A 20165-nucleotide genomic window follows, 5' to 3' on the forward strand; every position below is an offset into this window, starting at 1 on the left:
TTCGTGCGGGTGACACGTAAAAGCACCCACTACACTCTCTGAGTGGTTGGCGTTAGGAAGGGCATCCAGCTGTAGAAACTCTGCCAAATCAGACTGGAGCCTGGTGTTGCCATCCGGTTTCACCAGTCCTCAGTCAAATCGTCCAACCCATGCTAGCATGGAAAGCGGACGTTAAACGATGATGATGATGATGATGATGATTCAAATTTTATCCTTAGCTGCAATATTTTAAGTAAAAATTTTCTTGTTCTGTACTTTACCAGATGTAATAAGTTGTCTTGAATTTTTCCAAGTGTAATAACTTGTCCTGTAATATTCCAGGTTTATAATCTTAAGAATATTATTTCTCTTGTTCGCATTTTTCCATGTAATCCCTGTTTTTTCCAGGCGATGCTATTATGCTAATCAATAATATGTCAATTAGTGGTGTTGTTGATAATTCTTACCTTACCTCAATGGCGCTGGTGACATATATTAAAAGTCCCCTTATAGAACTATATTGTCACCCTCAAATTTGAGAAATAAACACTCATAACTTTTTTCTTTTAAAACTTCATTGAGCTCTATCATTTAAGCTTAATTAAAATATAGTTTGTTTTTAAAATAAATAAGTTAATTATACTTAAATTCAATTTTTTGCCTTACTTATATATTTTTTTCATGATATTTTACCCTCACAGTTTTTCGATACAAATTTTTGTTGCATGGGAACAAAACTATGAAATTTTTCATGCTTTCTTCTATCATTGAAGCTAAGATAAATATATTTTGCTTTTAAAATAAAAATGTTATTTAGATCTAAACTTGAATGGTTGCGTTACTTACTATCCTACAAATTTTGATGTAAACTTTTTACTACTGGATCAAATCTCAAATTTTCAATGCCAAAATGTAGCAAGGGATCAGTCCTCTTCAAAAATGTTAACAGTTTTCAATTTGGTTATGAACCGAATTAACGACAAGCTCTGAAAGATGCTGCATGTGAGTAAATTGCAACCTTAAGAATATTATTCAACAACAGTCATAGTTGAATGATATATATATAGGCACAGGCATGGCTGTTCGGTAAGAAGTTTGCTTTTCAACCACATGGTTCCAGGTTCAGTCCCACTGAGTAAGTGTCTTCTACTATAGCTTTGGGCCTTGTGAGTGGATTTGTTAGTTGGAAACTGAAAGAAGCCCATCATGTATATATATATCTGTAATATAATATGTGACAATAATTCGGTTGCCATAATAAAACTCTGAGTTTTGGATGTCGGGGTGGAAACCTGCACCGGCATCTCTTCAGTTATTGAGGCAATCAAGATATGCTATGAAAATGTATGTATCTGTGTGTGTGTCTGTGTTTGTTCCCCATCACCACTTGACAACCGGTGTTGGTATGTTTACGTCCCCATAACTTAGCAGTTCAGCAAAAGAGATTGATACAATAAGTACTAGGCTTAAAACAAATTAAGCCCTGGGGTTGATTTGTTCGACTAAAACCTTTCAAGCCGGTGCCCCAGCATGGCAACAGTCAAATGACTGAAACAAGTAAAAGATAAAAGATATGTGAGTTTGCGTCTGTGTGGGGGGGTCTTTGTGCCTGTGTTTGTCCCCCACCACTGCTTGACAACCAGTGTGTCAGTTTGTTTACATTCCCATAATTTGGTTTTACAGCAAAATAGAATAAGTACCAGACTTAAAAAAGAAAATAAGTACTGGGATTGATTTGTTTGACTAATATCTTCAAGGCTGTGCCCAAGCATGGCCACAATTCAATTGCAGAAACAAGATAAAAGAGATCCCCCCTGCCCCAAAACGAAACAAAACAGTTCATGAAGAATTCAACATATAACAATGAATAAAAAAACCAAGGAATAGATTCCTCACACACATTAATGGGATAGACTTGTCTATAGGATCATTAAAAAATAAAATGTACTGTATCAGTTATTGTGAAATAAATTACCTCAGTGGAAACGATCGAGCTCTAAAATTGTGAATGTAGTGTTGTTTCATGTAATCTATTATTTAGAAAACCTTCCTGGTTCTTTACATTCTGAGTTCAAACCCCGCTAAGGTCAATTACACTTTTCATCTTTTGAGGTTGATAAAATAAAGTACCAGTCACATACTGAGACTGATGTAACTGACTTATCCTTCCCCTAAAATTGCTGACCATGTACCAAAATTTGAAACCATTATTTAGAAAGCCTGGCCACACTTCCATGTCTCATGATAATAGTGAGATGATCTGAAATTTATGATGAGGAAACAGATACCATGATACATACTCTTCACAAATTGGCCCAAACAAGTTGTTTAGTCCAACATGGTCACAAGAATTTAACTTGAACATGGGGGTTCATCCCTAGCAAGGATTACTCCTGTATAAAAATCTTTATCATATGAGAGTACACACTGCTGGTATGACACTTCGGGATCTTCTCAAAGATTTGTGACTGGTCTGTGACACAGTAGTTGGCACCATCATGGCGGTAGCTTTATGGCATAGCTGAAATATTAGTTATTCCAACACTCAGAAAGGAAATACTTTCTGGGACAGCCACCTACAACTGACACCATGAGATATTATCTCACCCGAAGCATTAATTTCCTCCTGATATATTCTCATGGTTTCAAGATAAGTTTACAGGTACACACTCAAGAATTTCATCATGAATAAAGAACAACTGAATATGAGTGTTGGTTTTTCCAAAAGGGCTTTGGAGATTTTGAATGTTCTAACCATAGTCATTATCATCTCAGTAGTTCTATTCAGCAAGGGTGTGGGGCCTAGTGGTAAGTGTGTTGCACTCATGATTACAAGATTGTGGGTTCAATTCTTGGACCAGGCAGCACATTGTGCTCTTGAGCAAAATACTTCATTTCATGTTACTTTGTCATCTGATGTATAATACACTGCTTACCTGTATGCAGGTAATGGTAATTTCATCAAGGGAGAGAACTTATGTACCGAATAACAATTTGATTGCTATAAACACATCGTTTACGTAGGTTGTTCAGCAAGAAGTTGTAAAACCATTTTTCCTGAATTTGAAAAACTACAATTGCTTAGTTCTATTCACAGCTACACTAATATCATATACTATGGCACACCTCAAAAATTCCAAATCCCTGCTTTGACACCTTATATCTCCAAACCACAGCTGAACAGAGGGAAAAATGCCCTTCTGTAAATGGTGGGAATAAGGACCAACACAGAAACCTTAAGGTACATTTTCTGCAGAATCCAACACAAGATTCAGATGAATCAATACAGCTGCAGAAGGTTTTGTGTTTTGGTAAGGATATTGTGCAGAAGCAGGTCTGTTCTTGGTTACTATCTGCATAAACAAACCCATCAATGTAGTGTTTCCTCTTTGTGAGATGATCCAAAGTGCACTGCTTAGATATCATGATAGCACTTGTAAATAAAACTCCCAGAAAAATCTAGATGGATTAAATATTTCTCAAGGACTCTGCTCTCTCAGACCTTAGCACTTAGTAGTTGGTATAATGCTGCTTCATACCGAAGAAAAGCTTTTAGAACTTACTTAAACACATAAAACTATTCAACAAGTTGCTCCTGTTAGCCTTTCTCTTTTTTGACCCTACCTGAAAGTATCTGTTTACCTTCTCACCTGTCCCTTAATGGGTACAGGACACTTTTTCAGCACTGTCATATGTACTCTAGAAGAGAACTGTTTTCTCTTTGTACTTTTCACACACTCTATACATACAACTCCTGCTGGCAGTACCACAACAAACAGGTTTGGCAAATCTCTCTAGATCAGAAGTCCCAATCAGCTTCAGCTCACAAAACTTTTTTGCCAGAAAGCTTAGATTCTTGTGTAGTTTGCACATACAGTCTCATAAGCAGACAGGGGTACACAACCTTTAAAAGGATGTAGCAGCAAAATTCAGTGAATGAGATTCTCAGATTGGTCTCTGCTAGAAATTTTCTGTGGAATTTTTCCTTTTGTATCTACAAGGAACAATTTCTCCTGCATCATCACTTTGGAATGGTTTGTATTTTTTCCGGTATTTATTCCACTGACATCACCTCTTGTAAAGGTCTTCATGTTCTCTGTAGACGTATTTGTGTATCTGGTGAAAATATTGAACATAAGAAAGCATAAAGAATTTCAGTTCACATCAAAGACTACAAATAAGTAGTTTGCTAAGAGATGATAAACATTGAAACCAATTTATAAGAATACAGAAAAAAACGTGACAGAAATTGAAGATTTTGGGTAATAGCAGTCATAATTCCATATTTTGTGAAGACATTAACATCACAAGGCCTGTCCAAAGCATTTTCATAAGTTGTCCTAAATGTCCATGCTTGTTTCCAGACTTTTAGTTAGCCCTTGTTTCATATGTTCTGAGTAATAGAAAGCTTTCCTTTCATAAGTCCCAAGTTACTCTTGCGGTTGAAAAACAATTGGGTATGTGTATCGTAAATGATGTGAAGGCACATGGCCAAGTAGTTAGGGTGTTGCACTCACAATTACTAGATTGTGGGACTCAATTTGCATGTTGTCTTCATGAGCAAAAGCAGCATGTTGCCTTCATGAGTAAAACACTTCATTTCACATTGCTCTAATGCTGTGTGAGGACTGCCAAAGAATAGTTATGCTTTCTCTGTGTGTCATAAAAGCTAACTAAAAGAGATTTTGGTAAGATTTGCACTTTGACCTCATAAACTTAACCAGCAACAACTATCCAAACAGATCCATGAGTTGGAGGGTTGTCACCTGAGTGGTGTGAATGTGTCATGCACCAGGAGGAGCAAGTCATCAACGAATGGTGGATGCAGCAATGAGCTGTTACAACACATGCCTCTATACTACTACTACCACTTCAATGTATGGACACCAGGGAAATATGTCTTGTGTATCACATGTCATACACAGGACAAACACAAGGGTAATAACTTGATACAGTTGTTCTATTTTGCAGTATTTCTGTTTAATTTTCATAAACAATTGTTCACATTTATTCATATCATACAGTTAAAAATGTTGAGACTGAATATTTCAATGTGAAAATAAAAACCATGAAATATAATCTTTTACTTGTTTCAGTCATTACACTGGCTATGCTGGGCTGTTGCCTTGAAAGATTTTTAATTGAATGAAGTGACTCCAGCACATATTTTTTTTAAAAACCTGGTACTTATTCTAGCGACATGTAAACAAACCATCACTGGTTTGGGGTAGAGGACAAACACAAAGACAAATGCACATACACATGATACACATATATGTATGATGGGCTTCTTTCATTGTCTGTTTACCAAATCCACTCACAAGGCTTTGGTTGACCTAGGGTTATAGTAGAAGATGCTTGCCCAAGATTCCAGTGGGATAGAACCTGGAACTACATGGTTAGGAAGCAAACTTCTTACCACACAGCCATGCCTGTGCATATTGGTAAGATATACTGAAAAAAAAAAAAAGAATTTTGAAACATGCCATTCTCTGCAGCATGTTCAAAAAGACTTGTGTAATATCATTTCTTTCTGCAAGCTGTTGTCACAGGTACTGAATTATTATTTTCCAGTTGGGTTGGGGGGAGGGGAAGTAAGTTGTATTAATGTAGAAAAAAAAATTAACTAGGGGATGTATATCAATAATTCAATTTCGCAGATAATTAATGTAATTTTTTGGACAAAAATTATTTTTGGTTAAATTAGATGAACATATAGGCACAGGCATGGCTTTGTGGTAAGAAGCTTGCTTCCAAACCACAAAGCTTCAGGCTCAGTCCCACTGCATGACCCTTGGGGAAATGTCTTCTATTTTAGCTCAGAGCCAACCAATGCTTTGTAAATGGATTTGGTAGATGAAAACTGAAAGAAGCCCATTGTGTATAAATATATCAATTAAACATAAGGATAAAATCTATATAAATAACCAGCATGTAAAACCAATTAAGGTAAAAAATTAATACAAGTATATAATTTTTTTAAATACATTATTACACTAAGGGCTGTTACTATGAGTAAAGCCACTTTTGATAAAGTAGTTTGACTTTAGCGTCCCTTTCCAGCATGTGGCTTTACTTATAGTAACAACCCTTAATATAATAATGTATATAAATATATACATATAAATTTTACTCACAAGGCAATAGAGGACAATAAAACATTCAGACAGATAGATGAAACAAGGGTGGACAGGAAAACCAACAATTAGAGGGACAGGAAAAAAAAGGACGGGTCATTTGTGGCCTTCTTTCTTCAGTCAAGTTACCAGATGTCCTTAGAGTTTCGGGCAGTTACACTTGAGACTGTTTGATCTGGTTGCCCCCAAAAAAGTTCAAGCTAAGAGCATTTGATTTTTTGGAAAGAAAGCTAGCAAATGTGTATGGCAACAAAGACAAAAAACGGAGAACATGGCAACAGTTACAAATACAAACAACAAGAATATAACAAGAGGTGTCTTTCGACTGAGGACGAATCAAACTGAGCTGATGTGCATGAAGTGAAAGCCTTGAGGCAGGAACATAGGAGATGGACATAAGAGGTGTTGGTAGTCGGCAGTCAGGCCAAGAAAGAAAAATCATGGCTGGCTACACACCAGTCACGTGGAAGGAGGAGAGAGGGGCAGGGGGCAGCAGGATTGAAGGATTAGAAAAAAAATCAGAGACAAAGGGAAAGGTACAGGGGAGATAAACGAGAAGGAAAAGTGGGAGTTAAACAAAGAGAGGGGAAGTGAGAAAAAGGAAAGAGGAAGAAAGTATGAGGTGGACTAAAAGACAGAGTAAAAGAATCGTACAAAATTTAGATACATACTTTCTATAAGGTGAGCACAAGTGTGTACGTATGCCGCTATATGTATATATAAATATTTAAAAAATGGAACAAAAATGCAATAGAGGACAGTAAAACATTCAGACAGATAGATGATACAAAGTCAGACAGGAAAAAAATGGACGGGTCATTCATGGCCTTCTTTGTTCAGTCAAGTTACCAGATGTCCTTATAGTTTCGGGCAGTTATACCTAAGACTGTTCGATCTGGTTGACCCCAAAAAAGTCTAAGCTAAGAGCTCTTAGCTTAGACTCTTTTCTTTTTCTTGCTCTCCCCCTCTCTCACATTTCTTGGCCCTCTCTTTAACTCCCACTTTTCCTCCTCGTTTATCTCCCCTGTACCTTTCCCGTTGTCTTTGATTTTTTATTAATCCTTCAATCCTGTTGCCCCCTACTCCTCTCTCCTCCTTCCACGTGACCAGTATCCGGCCAGCCATGATCTTTCTTTCTTGGTCTGACAGCCAACACCTCTTATGTCCATCTCCTATGTTCCTGCCTCAAGGCTTTCACTTCATACACGCCAGCTCAATTTGATTTGTCCTCAGTCAAAAAACACCTCTTGTTATATTCTTGTTGTTTGTATTTGTAATTGTGTACCATGTTCTCTATTTTTTGTCTTTGTTGCCATACACATTTGCTAGCTTTCTTACAAAAAATCTAATGCTCTTAGCTTAGACTTTTTTGGGGGTAACCAGATCAAACAGTCTCAAGTGTAACTGCCCGAAACTGTAAGGACATCTGGTAACTTGACTGAAGAAAGAAGGCCACGAATGACCCGTCCTTTTTTTTCCTGTCCCTCTAATTGTTGTTTTTCCTGTTCGCCTTTGTATCGTCTATCTGTCCGAATGTTTTATTTTCCTCTATTGCGTTTTTGTTCCATTTTTTTTTATTTACATATGCATAGAGTGGCATATGTACACACATATATATATATATATATATATATATATATATATATATATCTGTATATATATAATATATATGTAACCCAACTGAGGGACCAGCTATCCAAATTGATAGTAGCTTGGTAGATAAACCAACTAAGAATATGAAAACAGGGAAAGCCTCTGGCCAATTAGGAATCATCACTGAGATGTTTAAAATATCTGGTGGAGTGGGATATGACATAGTCATTCTTATAGTTAATCAGGAAGTCATACCTAATGATTGGTGTAGCAGTACCATAGTTAACAGCTAGAAAGGTAAAGGTGATGCCTTAGACAGAAATAATTACAGAGGTGTCAAATTGCTGGACCAAGCAATGAAAGTTACAGAGAGGGTAATAGCTCAAACTAATTAGTAAGAGAATTAGTCTAGATGCAATGCAGTTTGGTTTTGTGCCTGGGAGAAGCATGACTGATGCTATATTCTTTGTATGGCAACTGCAGGAGAAATATTTAGCCATTTATCCAAAAATGAATTTCTGTATTTAGCTTTTGTTGACATGGAGAAAGCTTTTGACAGGGTCTCCTGATCCCTTATCTAGTGGTTAATGTGGAAAGTAGAGATAGATGATTGGTTGGTGAGAGCTGTACAAGCCATATACAGGGATGCTGCCAGTAAGGTGAAGGTTGGCAGTGAGTTTAGTAATGAATTTAGTGTACAAGTAGGAGTTTACCAAAGATCAGTTCTTTGCCCACTCTAATTTATCATAGTCCTTCAGGCCATAACAGAGGAATTCAAGACTGGCTACCCCTAAGAGCTCTTCTATGCTGATGACCTTATTCTTATAGCTGAATCATTACCTGACTTAGAGAAGAAATTTCAGGTGTGAAAGCAAGGTCTGGAATCTAAGGGCCTTAGAATTAATTTAGCAAAGACCAAAATCCTTGTAAGTAGGAAAACAGACAAATCATAAGTCCCTTCAGGGAGATGACCCTGCTCAATATGTAAGAAGGGTGTTGGAAGAAACTCCATACATTGTAGTCAGCACAAACTTTGGATACATAAGAGGTGTAGCAGTATCACAGGAAGGTTAACAGAAAAAAATAATCATTGTGTGTGGCAAATGTGCAGGTAAGATTAGCACTAAGAATGCACAGAGAATAGACTTTCTCAAATGCTCAGGAGGGATCCTTAGAAGTAGTAGATAGCTTCTTTTACCTAGGTGGCCAAGTTAGTAGTGGAGGAGAAAGTTCTGAAAAGCTGGAAAAAGTTCAGAGATCTTCCCTCAGAGTGAAAGGCAGATTGTATGATGCCCAAGTACATATGGCTATGCTACATGGCAGTAAAACAAGGGATATGACTACAGAAGACTTGTGAAGGGTTGAAAGAAATGAAGCCAGTATGCTCTGCTAGATGGGTAATGTCAGTGTGCACACACAACAGAATGTAAATGATTTCAGAAGAAAACTGGGTATATAAGGCATCAGATGTTGTGTGCAAGAGAAGACTGCGCTGGCATGGTCATGTGATGTATATGGATGAGGGCAGCTGCTTAAAGAAGTGCTAATCTCTAATTGTGGAGAGAACCTGTGAAAGAGGTAGACCTAAGAAAATGTGGGACAAAGTGGTGAGAAAGGATCTCCAGATGCTGGGCTTCACTAAGGAAATGACAAGGGACTGGGACTTGTGGCAATTTGCTGTATTTGAGAAGACACTTCAAGCTAAGTAAAATTGTGGCCATCCATACAGAGAGGCACATCTCTTATAGTCCTGCCCCCACTCCCTCTCTCAGTTGAGAGGTCTTTGTCTTGTAGGTGCCAGTTCCACATAAAAAGCACCCAGTACACGCTGTAAAGTGGTTGGCATTAGAAAGGGCATCCAATGTAGAAACCATGCCAAAACAGACAACTGGAGTCTGGACAGCTCCCCAGCTGGCCAGCTCCTGTCAAACTGTCCAACCCATGCTGGAATGGAAAACAGACATTAAACAATAATGATGATGATGGTGATGATATATATATATAGCTATATGAGCATGCCTTTGAGCATGTATTTGTTCCCCACCACTGCTTGTCAACTGCTATTGGTTTCTTCAAATGCTCTGTAACTTACTGGTTCAGCAAAAGGAGACCAAAAGAATAAGAATCAGGATTAAAAAAAATTGCACTGGGTCAAATTGTTTGACTAAACCCTTCAAGTATGGCTGTAGTCCTATAATTGAAACAAATAAAAGATTAAGAGATAGGCTATAATTTATATTAGCGGCAGAAATTTGGTTCTAATCACAAGTTCTTCATTCATTACATTCACTTCTACACCCATGCCCAATTTTGTCACTTTCTCATACACTTTTGAAACCTCTACCCACCCACACTCCTTGTTGTTCTATCCCCACTCACTTCTACTCACCTTGTACTTGAGGGTTCAACCTAACACTGCATCACCGCTATTTTTATTATCTATCCAGCTTCACCTTAGTTACTTCCACTCTCCTCAAATGTTAGTAGCACTGTAGTTCCTCTACAGCAAGAAAGCTGTTCCGTTTTGGCCCTTTCTCTTCTATTTCAACCCCTCATCTTCTAGAGTAAATATTTCAACCTTCCTCTGAGTTCATAGTCTTGCAGGCTGAATGACATCTTCACTAGTGCTGGTGGCATGATAAAAAGCATCTAGTACACTCTGGAAATGCATTTAGCTGTAGAAACCATGCTAAAGCAGACACTGAAGTTATTAGTAGAACTCAATATACATATGTTTCAAAATAAAGTATCAGATGAGTATAGAGTGGTAATAACAAAAAGAAATAACACAGGAAAAACAATAGTTATGTTATGAACTTAACCACTGTTTTCCTGTCATCTCTTTTTCTTATATCAATATATATATATAAGCAAAAACATTTGAGTTTTCACATACGAAGTAAGATATCACTACTGCTAATATCAGCTGCAGTGAATATTTTTAAATGATAATATTAACAGCAGTAATATAGGCAGTTTAACAGGTCTGATAGCATTATATAGCTATAAAATTTAAAGTTAGCACAAGGCATGAGGATGCGGAAGCAGCATTGACCTGTTTAGAAATAGGAGCTAAATTGGTAACTGCCGGAAAGTACCAAATAACAGAAAAAGGTATGCTTTTTTTAATGTCTTAATTCTTTATCTGTTACCTCCCCTCCTGTTGTTTTTCTGTTATTTGGTGCTTTCCGGCAATTGAATTAGGAATTTAGCTCCAATTTCTAAACAGCTCAATGCTGTTTCCGCATCCTCATGCCTTGTGCTAACTTTAACTTGTACACACACACACATGAAGACATAAATATCATCATCTTTTAAAGTCAGTTTTCTATGTTGACATGAGTTGGAAAGTTTGACAAGATCTAGCAAGGTGGAGGACTGCATTGAATTTTAATGTCTGCTTTGGTATGGTTTCTAACTGGGTACTCTTCCTAATGCCATTATACAGCATAAACTGGACGCTGTTTTTTTCAACACACCAGTACTAGTGAGGTCACCATGCAATTCACAAGATTTATCTCATTGACTGTGACTACAGTAAAGAATGAGGAGGACAACAAATAAGCATAACTGTTAGATGTACTCACCAGAAAAGATTTTGGCTGCTGCATGGTAGAAGATGATGCAATGGAAGTTATTGGGAATAATGACGTAACTTTTCTTTGTACAGTTCAATGTAGGATCTGAGCTCATTATGAACTCCTCTTATAACTTTGATGTTGCGTTCACGATTGGGGTCGTTATCAGCAAAGATTTGGAGACCTTCCTGTATAAGTGCCAACCCTGTAGCCAAATGATCAACATTCAACTGAAGTTGGGTGGAGGCAGCTTCTATATCTTCCTCTTCTTCTTCTGCAGCTCGATCTTGTTCCAACAGCAGCAGCTCCTCATTAGACAAGCTTTCTCTATGGGACACCAATAACTCAATCACATCATTTTCTTTGACTTCTTCAAACCCTGCACTATTTGTAAGTGTCACAATGTCCTGCTGAACTTGATATAGACTTTCTACTGGTGGAAAATCTGTAAAGTCACGGACACAGTCTGGCCATATGTTTTTCCAAACACTGTTCATTGTTGAAAGTTTTACTTCATTCCATGAGTCAGCTATATTATCTACAGCATTCATAATGTTAAACTTTGTCCAATAGTCTCTAACTGTAGTTTTATCCTCACCATCAATGGCTTTTATGAGTTGTTTAAAAATTCTTCTGTGGTAATATGCTTTGAAGAGAGCTACCACACCTTGATCCATTGGCTGGAGTAAAGAGGCTGTGTTCTTGGGAATAAATTCCACCCTCACGTTATCAGAAAGATCATTTAAGTTCACAGGGTGGCTTGGTGCATTGTCTAAAAGTAGCAATGCCTTGTTGGAAATATTACGCTTTGCACTGTAGATTTCTATAGCAGGGCAAAAAAAGTTTGTAAACCAGTCTTGGAAAAGGCTTGTAGTCATCCAAGCCTTCTTATTTGAACGCCATATTACAGGTAGATTAGACTTAGCATAACCCTTGAAAGCTTTTGGATTTTCAGAGTGATAAACAAGTAGGGGCTTTAATTTCATATTACCAGCAGCATTTCCTCCCACAAGAAGTGTCAGGCGATCTTTAGAAACTTTAAAGCCTGGTGCTGATTTTTCTTCATTGGAAATAAAAGTCCCAGCAGGCATACGCTTCCAGAAAAGTCCAGTTTCATCAACATTGTACACTTGTTCTGGTGTGTAGCCTCCTTCAACAATCATTTTCTTGAGTTTCTCAACATAACTAGTATTAGCTACCATATCAGCCTCTGCATTAGCTTCTATATGAACTTTTGTATCTTCTGTACTGTCTTCTATATGAATTTTTATATTAGTCTCTGTACTATCATCTATATTAACCTCTGTATCAGCCTCTATATTGTCATATATATCATCTTCGGTATTTGCCATTGTGTCTTCTGTATTAGTACATATATCAATATTTGTGCCAATACTGTCAGCTCCATTGTTCATTTTTATTTTGTGCAATTTAAAACGTTTTTTAAACCTTTCAAACCAGCCTTTACTAGCAAGGAAAGGTTTCACAACAGAAGTTGCACCTTCCTTTTCCTGCAAATGTTCATACAAAGTTTTTGCTTTCGCCTGAATGACCACTGCACTTATTGGTACATTATGTCTAGTCTGTTCATTGATCCACACACTCAGGAGCCGTTCCATCTTCAGCATTACATCAGATCTATGAAAAAACAATGTCCGGGCAGTTAAAGGAGTAGTTTCTTGAGCAATTTTTCTAATTTTGTCTTTATTGTCACGTATTGTTCCTACTGTAGATGCTGCAAGCTTTAACGATTTTGCTATGTGACTTAGTTTTTCTCCTGCATCGAATCTACGTAAAATATCAAGCTTAACGTCTAATGTAATCCCTTTCCGACTCCTTTTCACACTACTGCTTTGACTTCCATTTGATGGCCTCTTTCCAGTCATCTTGAATAAGCGTAACGTCTTCACTGTACGTTCGTAAAAGTTAAATCCAACAGCAGCAATGGTAGTCAAGAAATCCACAAGAAATATATATTACTTCTAACAAGAAAAAAGAAATATTTTGACATTTATATTGTGATTTAGGTTATTATTAAAATAGTTAGAATTTAGCCGAGTTACCGTGGCGTGAAATTTCGGTTCGTATCCCGAAATTAGTTGTTATAGTTCACAATTACCGTAAGTGCGGAACTTCCGTAATATGAATTTCCGTAACGCGAGGGATATCTTCGTGTAAACAGATTTTTATATCAAGTATTAAAAACACTCGTGTTTATTATATTTACTCGAATATTATTAATTAGAAATTAATTCACCTTCTGAAGCGCTGTTAGGAACATTACATTTCGCGGTTGTAGGTGTGTCGCTTACATCTTTCAAAAAAAAAAAAACGCTACCAGAATAATTTTTTCCCGTAAATATTGAAAAACGGAAAAAAAAGAGAGAAAAACCTATCTTTAATTATATAAAAATTTTACAAATACCAGTATAATATTCTAAATCACACACACACATATATATATATATATATACGCACAGAGCTTTTTTAATGATATAAATATAATAAAATTTCAATTCTAAATAAAATTATTATAACTCTAAAGAAACTACTACAACACAAACCTATTAACTTTTTAAATATAATTTAAATTGTCTTACTTAATTAAATCTTTAAAACTTCTTTATTAATTACCATTTACGAAACTACAGCTAAGAAAAAGTAACTAGAACTATCATTAGCGTCAAAATTCAATTTTGTTTGTGAAAAATTTCAGCAAAGGAATCAGATCTCGCTTCCCCAAGTATCTTAATTCACTGATATACATATATATAAACAAAATATACGCCCACACACCACATATATATATATATATATACACACACACATACCCATATCCTGGGACAAGAGGAAGTAAGTTTATTTATCTATTTCGTTATTTATTTTGGTGAAATTTCTCCTCGTTTCATATTTTTCTTTCTGTTGTATGTAATTGTATGATCTTAGAAGCAAAACTTGGTGGAAATGGAATGGAATCGACATAGGTTGTTATGCACAGGTCGTCGAAGTGATTCTGAATTAAAATGTAAAACCGAAATGACAATTGTTATGGCCAGAATGGCTCTCTTTTAGGACTCAGGTGAATTTGGGGCTAAACAACAACAACGAGGCATCTTCTATTTGGTCATAGAACTTGCGAAAAGTTCTATGACGAACGAAAGATTGCCTAGATATGATACAGTGCTAAATGTATAATGACCGAAAGGATTAAAAAAAGATGTAATCACCTCGACTAGAACGGCTTTGATAAAACAGAACTTCTAGAAACAGCAGCTAAATTTTCTTGATAGGAGCGAGAAGGAATGGAAGTGACAAAGGTTGTTTCCTATTTTACTTACAGGGCTTCGAAACGATTCTGAAATACAATATAAACCGAAATAGTTATTGTTATATATGAAAATAAGCGAAAGTAAAGAATAAGTACATCCGGTGTTTAGGGTTAGGGTTTTTGTTACGCCGAAAACGGCTGGTGTACGTATTCTTTTATCTCCGCCTGAAAATATGGATTTCTTTAAGGACTGAACTGAATTTGGGGCTTAAAAAAACAAAAAAGACACACAAGATAACTTCTGTTTGGTCACAGAACTTGCTACAAATAGCAGCCCCAGATCTCCTTCATAACACACGAAAGACACATTAGGTCGGTGGTTCTCAACATTCTTTCCCCCTTGCCTATGGCTCCCTTTGACTATTATTTTATTCTGGTGGACCCCATAGCCATTCGATATTTAGAAACTAGTTTTATAGAAACTCATTTCAGAATGCCTATTTTGTTTTTCACACGTTGACTTGCGTACGTTTGCAATAGCATTCTCCCGGAGAACATGTTTCAGTGGCCGGAATCCTGTTGAACCGCGTAAAGTGTTAGAGAAAGAAACCTAGCTGTTTTTCCAAAATTTATCTGCTTTTCAACGAATTTTCAAATCGGAAGTGATCTTTAAGAAAAATCATATGTTTACAAAAGAATTGGCGAGCTGGCAGAATCATTAGCACGTTGGACAAAATGCTTAGCGGTATTTCTCTCTGCTCTTTTACGCTTTGGGTTCAGATTCCACCGAGAACAATTTTTCTCAACTTTGCTTTTCAACTTTTCTGGGTCGATAAAATAAATACTTGTTGAGTACTGGGGTCGATGTAATTGACTTCCATTTTTTGCCAAAATTTGAAAGAATTATTTTTAATGGTAGAACTCGAAGTAGATAAGATTATAAATAACAGCGTGTAGAGTATTGAGTTTAAAAACTCTTTAGATTTAAAAGAAGGGGGGGGGAAAGGATGCCAGTAGGAAGAACTAAAGTTAAATTCAAAATTGTCTTGAGTTCAGTCTCACTGTGTAGCACCTTGGGCAAGTCTCTTTTACTATAACCCTTATGAATGAATTTCGTTGATGGAAACTGGAATAAGCCCATCGTGTTTGTACGTCATCATGTAACGTCCGTTTTCCAGGCTAACATGGGTTGGACGGTTTGACTGGAGATGACAAGCCAGAGGACTGCATCAGGCTTTACTGTCTTGTTTTGGCATGGTTTTATAGCTGTTTGCCTTCACTGTTTGACAACTGGTGTTGGTTTGTTCATATGCCCATAACTTAGCAGTTCATCAAAAGAGAACTACAGAATAAGTACCAGGCTTTCAAAGAATATAGTACTGGGGTCGGTTTGTTTACCTAAACCCTTCAAGGCAATGCCTCAGTATAGCCACAGTCAAGTGACTGAAACGAACAAAAGAGAAACTATAGCTGCTAGAAGTTTTCCTTCAGTTGTATAGTATAAAAGAGAGTTACACAGTTTGTTAACCAAACTTTTAACCCTTTTTAGCATGAGGTCCTCCTGTGTTACTCAGCACATTGGGTGGAAAGCTTCCTCCATTGAGTTTGGTTGGCTGCTTCTCTTGTACATCATCATCATCATCATCATCGTTTAATGTTCGCTTTCCATGCTAGCATGGGTTGGACGATTTGACTGAGGACTGGTGAAACCAGATGGCTACACTAGGCTCCAATCTGATTTGGCAGAGTTTCTACAGCTAGATGCCCTTCCTAGAGAGTGTAGTGGGTGCTTTTACATGCCACCGGCATGAGGGCCAGTCAGGCGGTACTGGCAATGGCCACGCTCAAAAAGGTGTTTTTTACGTGCCACCTGCACAGGAGCCAGTCCATCAGCACTGGCATCAACATCTTAATTCTAAATTATAATTTGTTTTGAAATTTTAATGTTGTCTGTCTTCGAGTCATCTTGAAATGTCTTCTGCCAAGTGATCTTTGGTCTGCCCCTTTTACACTTGTTGAAAGGCAGTACCTGAGTCATGGCTGGTTTTGAGTGCCATTGATTACCTAGCTGGAGAATGTAACCAGCTAGGCAGAATTGGTGTTCTGAAGGATGACCTCAGAACGCAGAACCTTTCAGATGAAACGACAAAGTACTGAGATACTGGTGCCTTGATACTGCAATACTCAAGAATACAGCAGAAGTGTTAAGGCTGCATCTCCTGGTAGAGAGAATTGGCCTGCAAAAGTCCTGTGCCAGTGCCATGTAAAAAGCACTCATGCCACTGCCATGTGGAAGCATTCATGCAGGTGGCACGTTAAAAGCACACACTGTAAAGTGGTTGGCATTAGGAAGGGTATCCAGCTGTTGAAACCAAGCCAACTCAGACTGGAACCTGGTGCAGCTCTCCAGCTGACCAGCTCTGGTCAAACCATCCAATCCATGCCAGCAGAGAAAATGGAGATCAAAAAATGATGATGTGACTTCACGCTTCTCAGAATCTCCTCTTTTGTGACACTGCCACCAGTTCACCCTCAGGATCTTTCTGAGGCACCTTTGAAGGAATACATTTAACCCTTTACAAAACTTTCTCTTCCTTTTCCTTCTACTGTATAAGTATTAAAAAACTAAGATTGAGCTTTGCCTAACCCTTTTGATACCAACCCATCTGAGTCAGTCCATTTCTGTATTACAAACTTTCTGTTTTAAAGTGATCTAAATTAGAACCTTCCAAACAAAATTTCGTGTTAATTTATGTTCCTAATACCAGCTTACTAAATTCTTCATTATTTTCAAAATTAAGTGTATTTCAAAAGAAACTTGGTAAAAGGATTAAGTATTTTATGTTTCTATCAGTCTATATGTTTTGTAATTCACCTGAGACAGAACCCTGGCTCTATAGCTTATGGTGTTTAAAGTGATCTATATTAAAACCTTCCATCAAAATATCATGTTAATTTATATTCCTAATTACCAGCTTATTAACCCTTTAGCATTCAAGTATAATGCTTATTTATTCACATTGTTTTGAATTAACCATGCATCATCTCATAGATTTGAGATTTCAGTATAATTGTTTATTGTTATAATGTGGATCCTCATCCACTTGTATGTTATTGTCGGCACTGTAATATTTTTGTCACTATTATTATGTTGTGGTGGTATTCTGTGTCTTATTGCTGATAGTTCTGCTGGACAATGACTTTGGAATGTTTACCTTGATGGTAACTCAAACTCGTATGTATCTCATAACTGACACTGACTCAAACTGAGAACTCGTGACTCTATTACTACTGACCCAGCTATGACCGACTGACTCTCTGACTTTATAGTGGCTGGTCATATCACTTTGTCATGTGAGAAGGAGTGTACTATTTTCAATACATCTCCCCTTTTAGTTTTATTTTGGTGGTGGGGAAGCAAGTAATTTTATTTTGCTTTATTCATCCCTCCTCTTTTTAGCGGTTTTTAATTTCTTTTTCTTTTTGGCTTCTCTGTGTTCTTCCTTTTTTTTCCCCACTTGTATGCATGGTTTTAACAACCTGTAATGGTGTTGGTATCTGGAATGTGTCATACAGCCATTCCATAGGTTCTTCCAATCTGTCTGGTTCATTTTGTATGAATCTTGTACTTTATAATTTTTCCTTCTTCCAAGTATTGTTTTCTGTTTTTATATGACCTCATGTACACCTTATCACCAATTTTGAAAAAATTTGGATTGTCTTTCCTGGTACTTTTTCTTTCCTTGCTAGGTAACAGTTTATCAAAAACTGATTTCACCTTTCTCACAAACATCAGTTCAGCTGGTGAGCTTCCTGCTGGTGTATTGAGGTTTGGAGTCACTCTGTATAACCTTAGGAATTGCTGCAGAGTGACTTTGTCTGTGACTTCCTTGTTTGCTTTTCTCAAAGCTCTCTTAAAAGTGTTCACAAAATTCTCTGCCTGTCCATTTGGTCTGCAATGGTAAGGCGCTATCATTTTATGTTCTACTGTGAACATTTTGCAGAATTTTCTAAATTCACTGCACACAAATTTTCTTCCATTATCAGATACAATCATGTCTGGCATTGCCAAATCTTTTTTTTTTCTTTTGTACTGGAGGGGACCAGTCATTTAGATTGGCCCCAGTATGCAACTGGTACTTAATTTATCAACCCTAAAAGGATGAAAGGTAAAGTCGACCTCGGTGGAATTTGAACTCAGAACATAAAGACAAACAAAATAATGCTAAGCATTTCACTGCCTTAAATGGGATGCTAAATCTTGCGAATAATTTGTGCAAAAGATTTATTACAATTGAGGCAGTTGGTCTTTTGCACTTAACAATTTTCGGCCCTTTTCTTAAACTGTCAACTACTACTAAGTAGTAATAACCATTTAACAGACCCGCAAAATCAATATGTAGTCTTGACCATGGACTTTTTAATTCTGGCCTAGGCTCCTATTTTTTAGTAGGCAATTTCACTGCCAGAGCACATCCTCTGCAGCCCTTTACTACGTTTTCAACTTCCATGTCCATCTTCGGCCAATACACATAACCGCACATGAGTGCTTTCATCTTTGTGATCCCCGGATGTCCAATATGGAATTCTTTCAACATTCATTTTTGTAGAGTTTTGGGTATCACTACCCTTTGGCCATTCATCAGTACGCCGTTGCATGTTGAATATATGTTTACATCTTGTTTTTTCTTTCCGAACCTTTTCTTGTTTTCTTTCACTGACCACGGAGTTTTTTTTGTTTTGTTAATGAACTTTTCTTTTGATGTGTGTCGCTTTATCTCCTCCAGAGTTAATGCTAACTCTCATACAATGTTCCACATTATATGTTTTATTTTCCCTTCAGCTCTTAGAGCTGCTATTACCACATCCTCGAATGGTTCACCATTTTTGGGTATTAACCTGGATAGGCCGTCAGCATGTCCTAGCTTTATTTGAAGGTAAATATTCCACTGGGTAGTCATAGTTTAGTAGTATGGTGCCAAAACATTGCAACTTGTTTGCTGTATGTACTGGGATTCTTTCTTGGATCCATAAATCTTTAGCAATGGGCAATAGTCTGTTTGTAGTCTAAACCGTCTACCATGTATAAACCTGTGGAACTTTGATAATTGCTAATGCCTCTTTTTCATTTTGACAATAGTGTCCTTGATGCGTGAGCTATGGCCTTTTGGCTGCCATCTTCATATTTATGTAGGAGTACAGTACCTGCCCCATACTCACTAGCATTTGTTGCCAGTATCATTTCCAACGTGTGTAAGTGACAAGTCTGAAGTTAACATGCTTTTTAGTTCCTCAAATGCCTTCTGGCATTTTTCTTACCAAAACCATTTGGCATCCTTTTTTAACAGCTTGTTTAGTGGAACCCTTGTGTTGTGTATGTTCAGGATATATACTTGATAGTAGTTTACCAAGCCTAAGAATGCTTGTGACAATTTGATGTTCATTGGGGGAGGCATATTTCGTATTGCTGTTGCCCTTGATGAGTCTGGCCTTTGTCCCCTTTCGTCAATTACTTGACCCAAATATTTGATTTTTTTTTTCATCAAAAATTCACACTTTTCCTCTGTTAGTCTAAACCTATATTCATTTATTTTTCCAAATACTTTTCTA

General features: G+C 37.1%; 2 protein-coding genes across 2 annotated transcripts in view; one reads left to right on the top strand and one right to left on the bottom strand.

The window, feature by feature from the left end:
• Nucleotides 1-21: 21 nt before the first annotated feature.
• On the bottom strand, nucleotides 22-13585 carry LOC106882409 (tigger transposable element-derived protein 1-like). Its single transcript, XM_014933081.2, has 2 exons — nucleotides 11297-13585; nucleotides 22-4095 (listed from the first exon to the last, which is right to left on the bottom strand). Exon 1 carries the CDS (start codon nucleotides 13171-13173, stop codon nucleotides 11344-11346), a length of 1830 nt encoding a protein of 609 aa, XP_014788567.1. The 5' UTR covers nucleotides 13174-13585; the 3' UTR covers nucleotides 22-4095; nucleotides 11297-11343.
• A 369-nt stretch (nucleotides 13586-13954) lies between these two features.
• LOC106869451 (mitotic spindle assembly checkpoint protein MAD1) overlaps nucleotides 13955-20165 on the top strand; it is a 77230-nt gene continuing 71019 nt past the window's right edge. The window contains exon 1 of the mRNA XM_052975889.1: nucleotides 13955-14140. The gene's annotated coding sequence lies outside the window, so the exon portion shown is untranslated. The remainder of the gene's footprint in view (nucleotides 14141-20165) is intronic.

Source organism: Octopus bimaculoides, chromosome 23, assembly GCF_001194135.2.
Source record: "Octopus bimaculoides isolate UCB-OBI-ISO-001 chromosome 23, ASM119413v2, whole genome shotgun sequence".
Classification (NCBI taxonomy): Eukaryota; Metazoa; Mollusca; class Cephalopoda; order Octopoda; family Octopodidae; genus Octopus; species Octopus bimaculoides.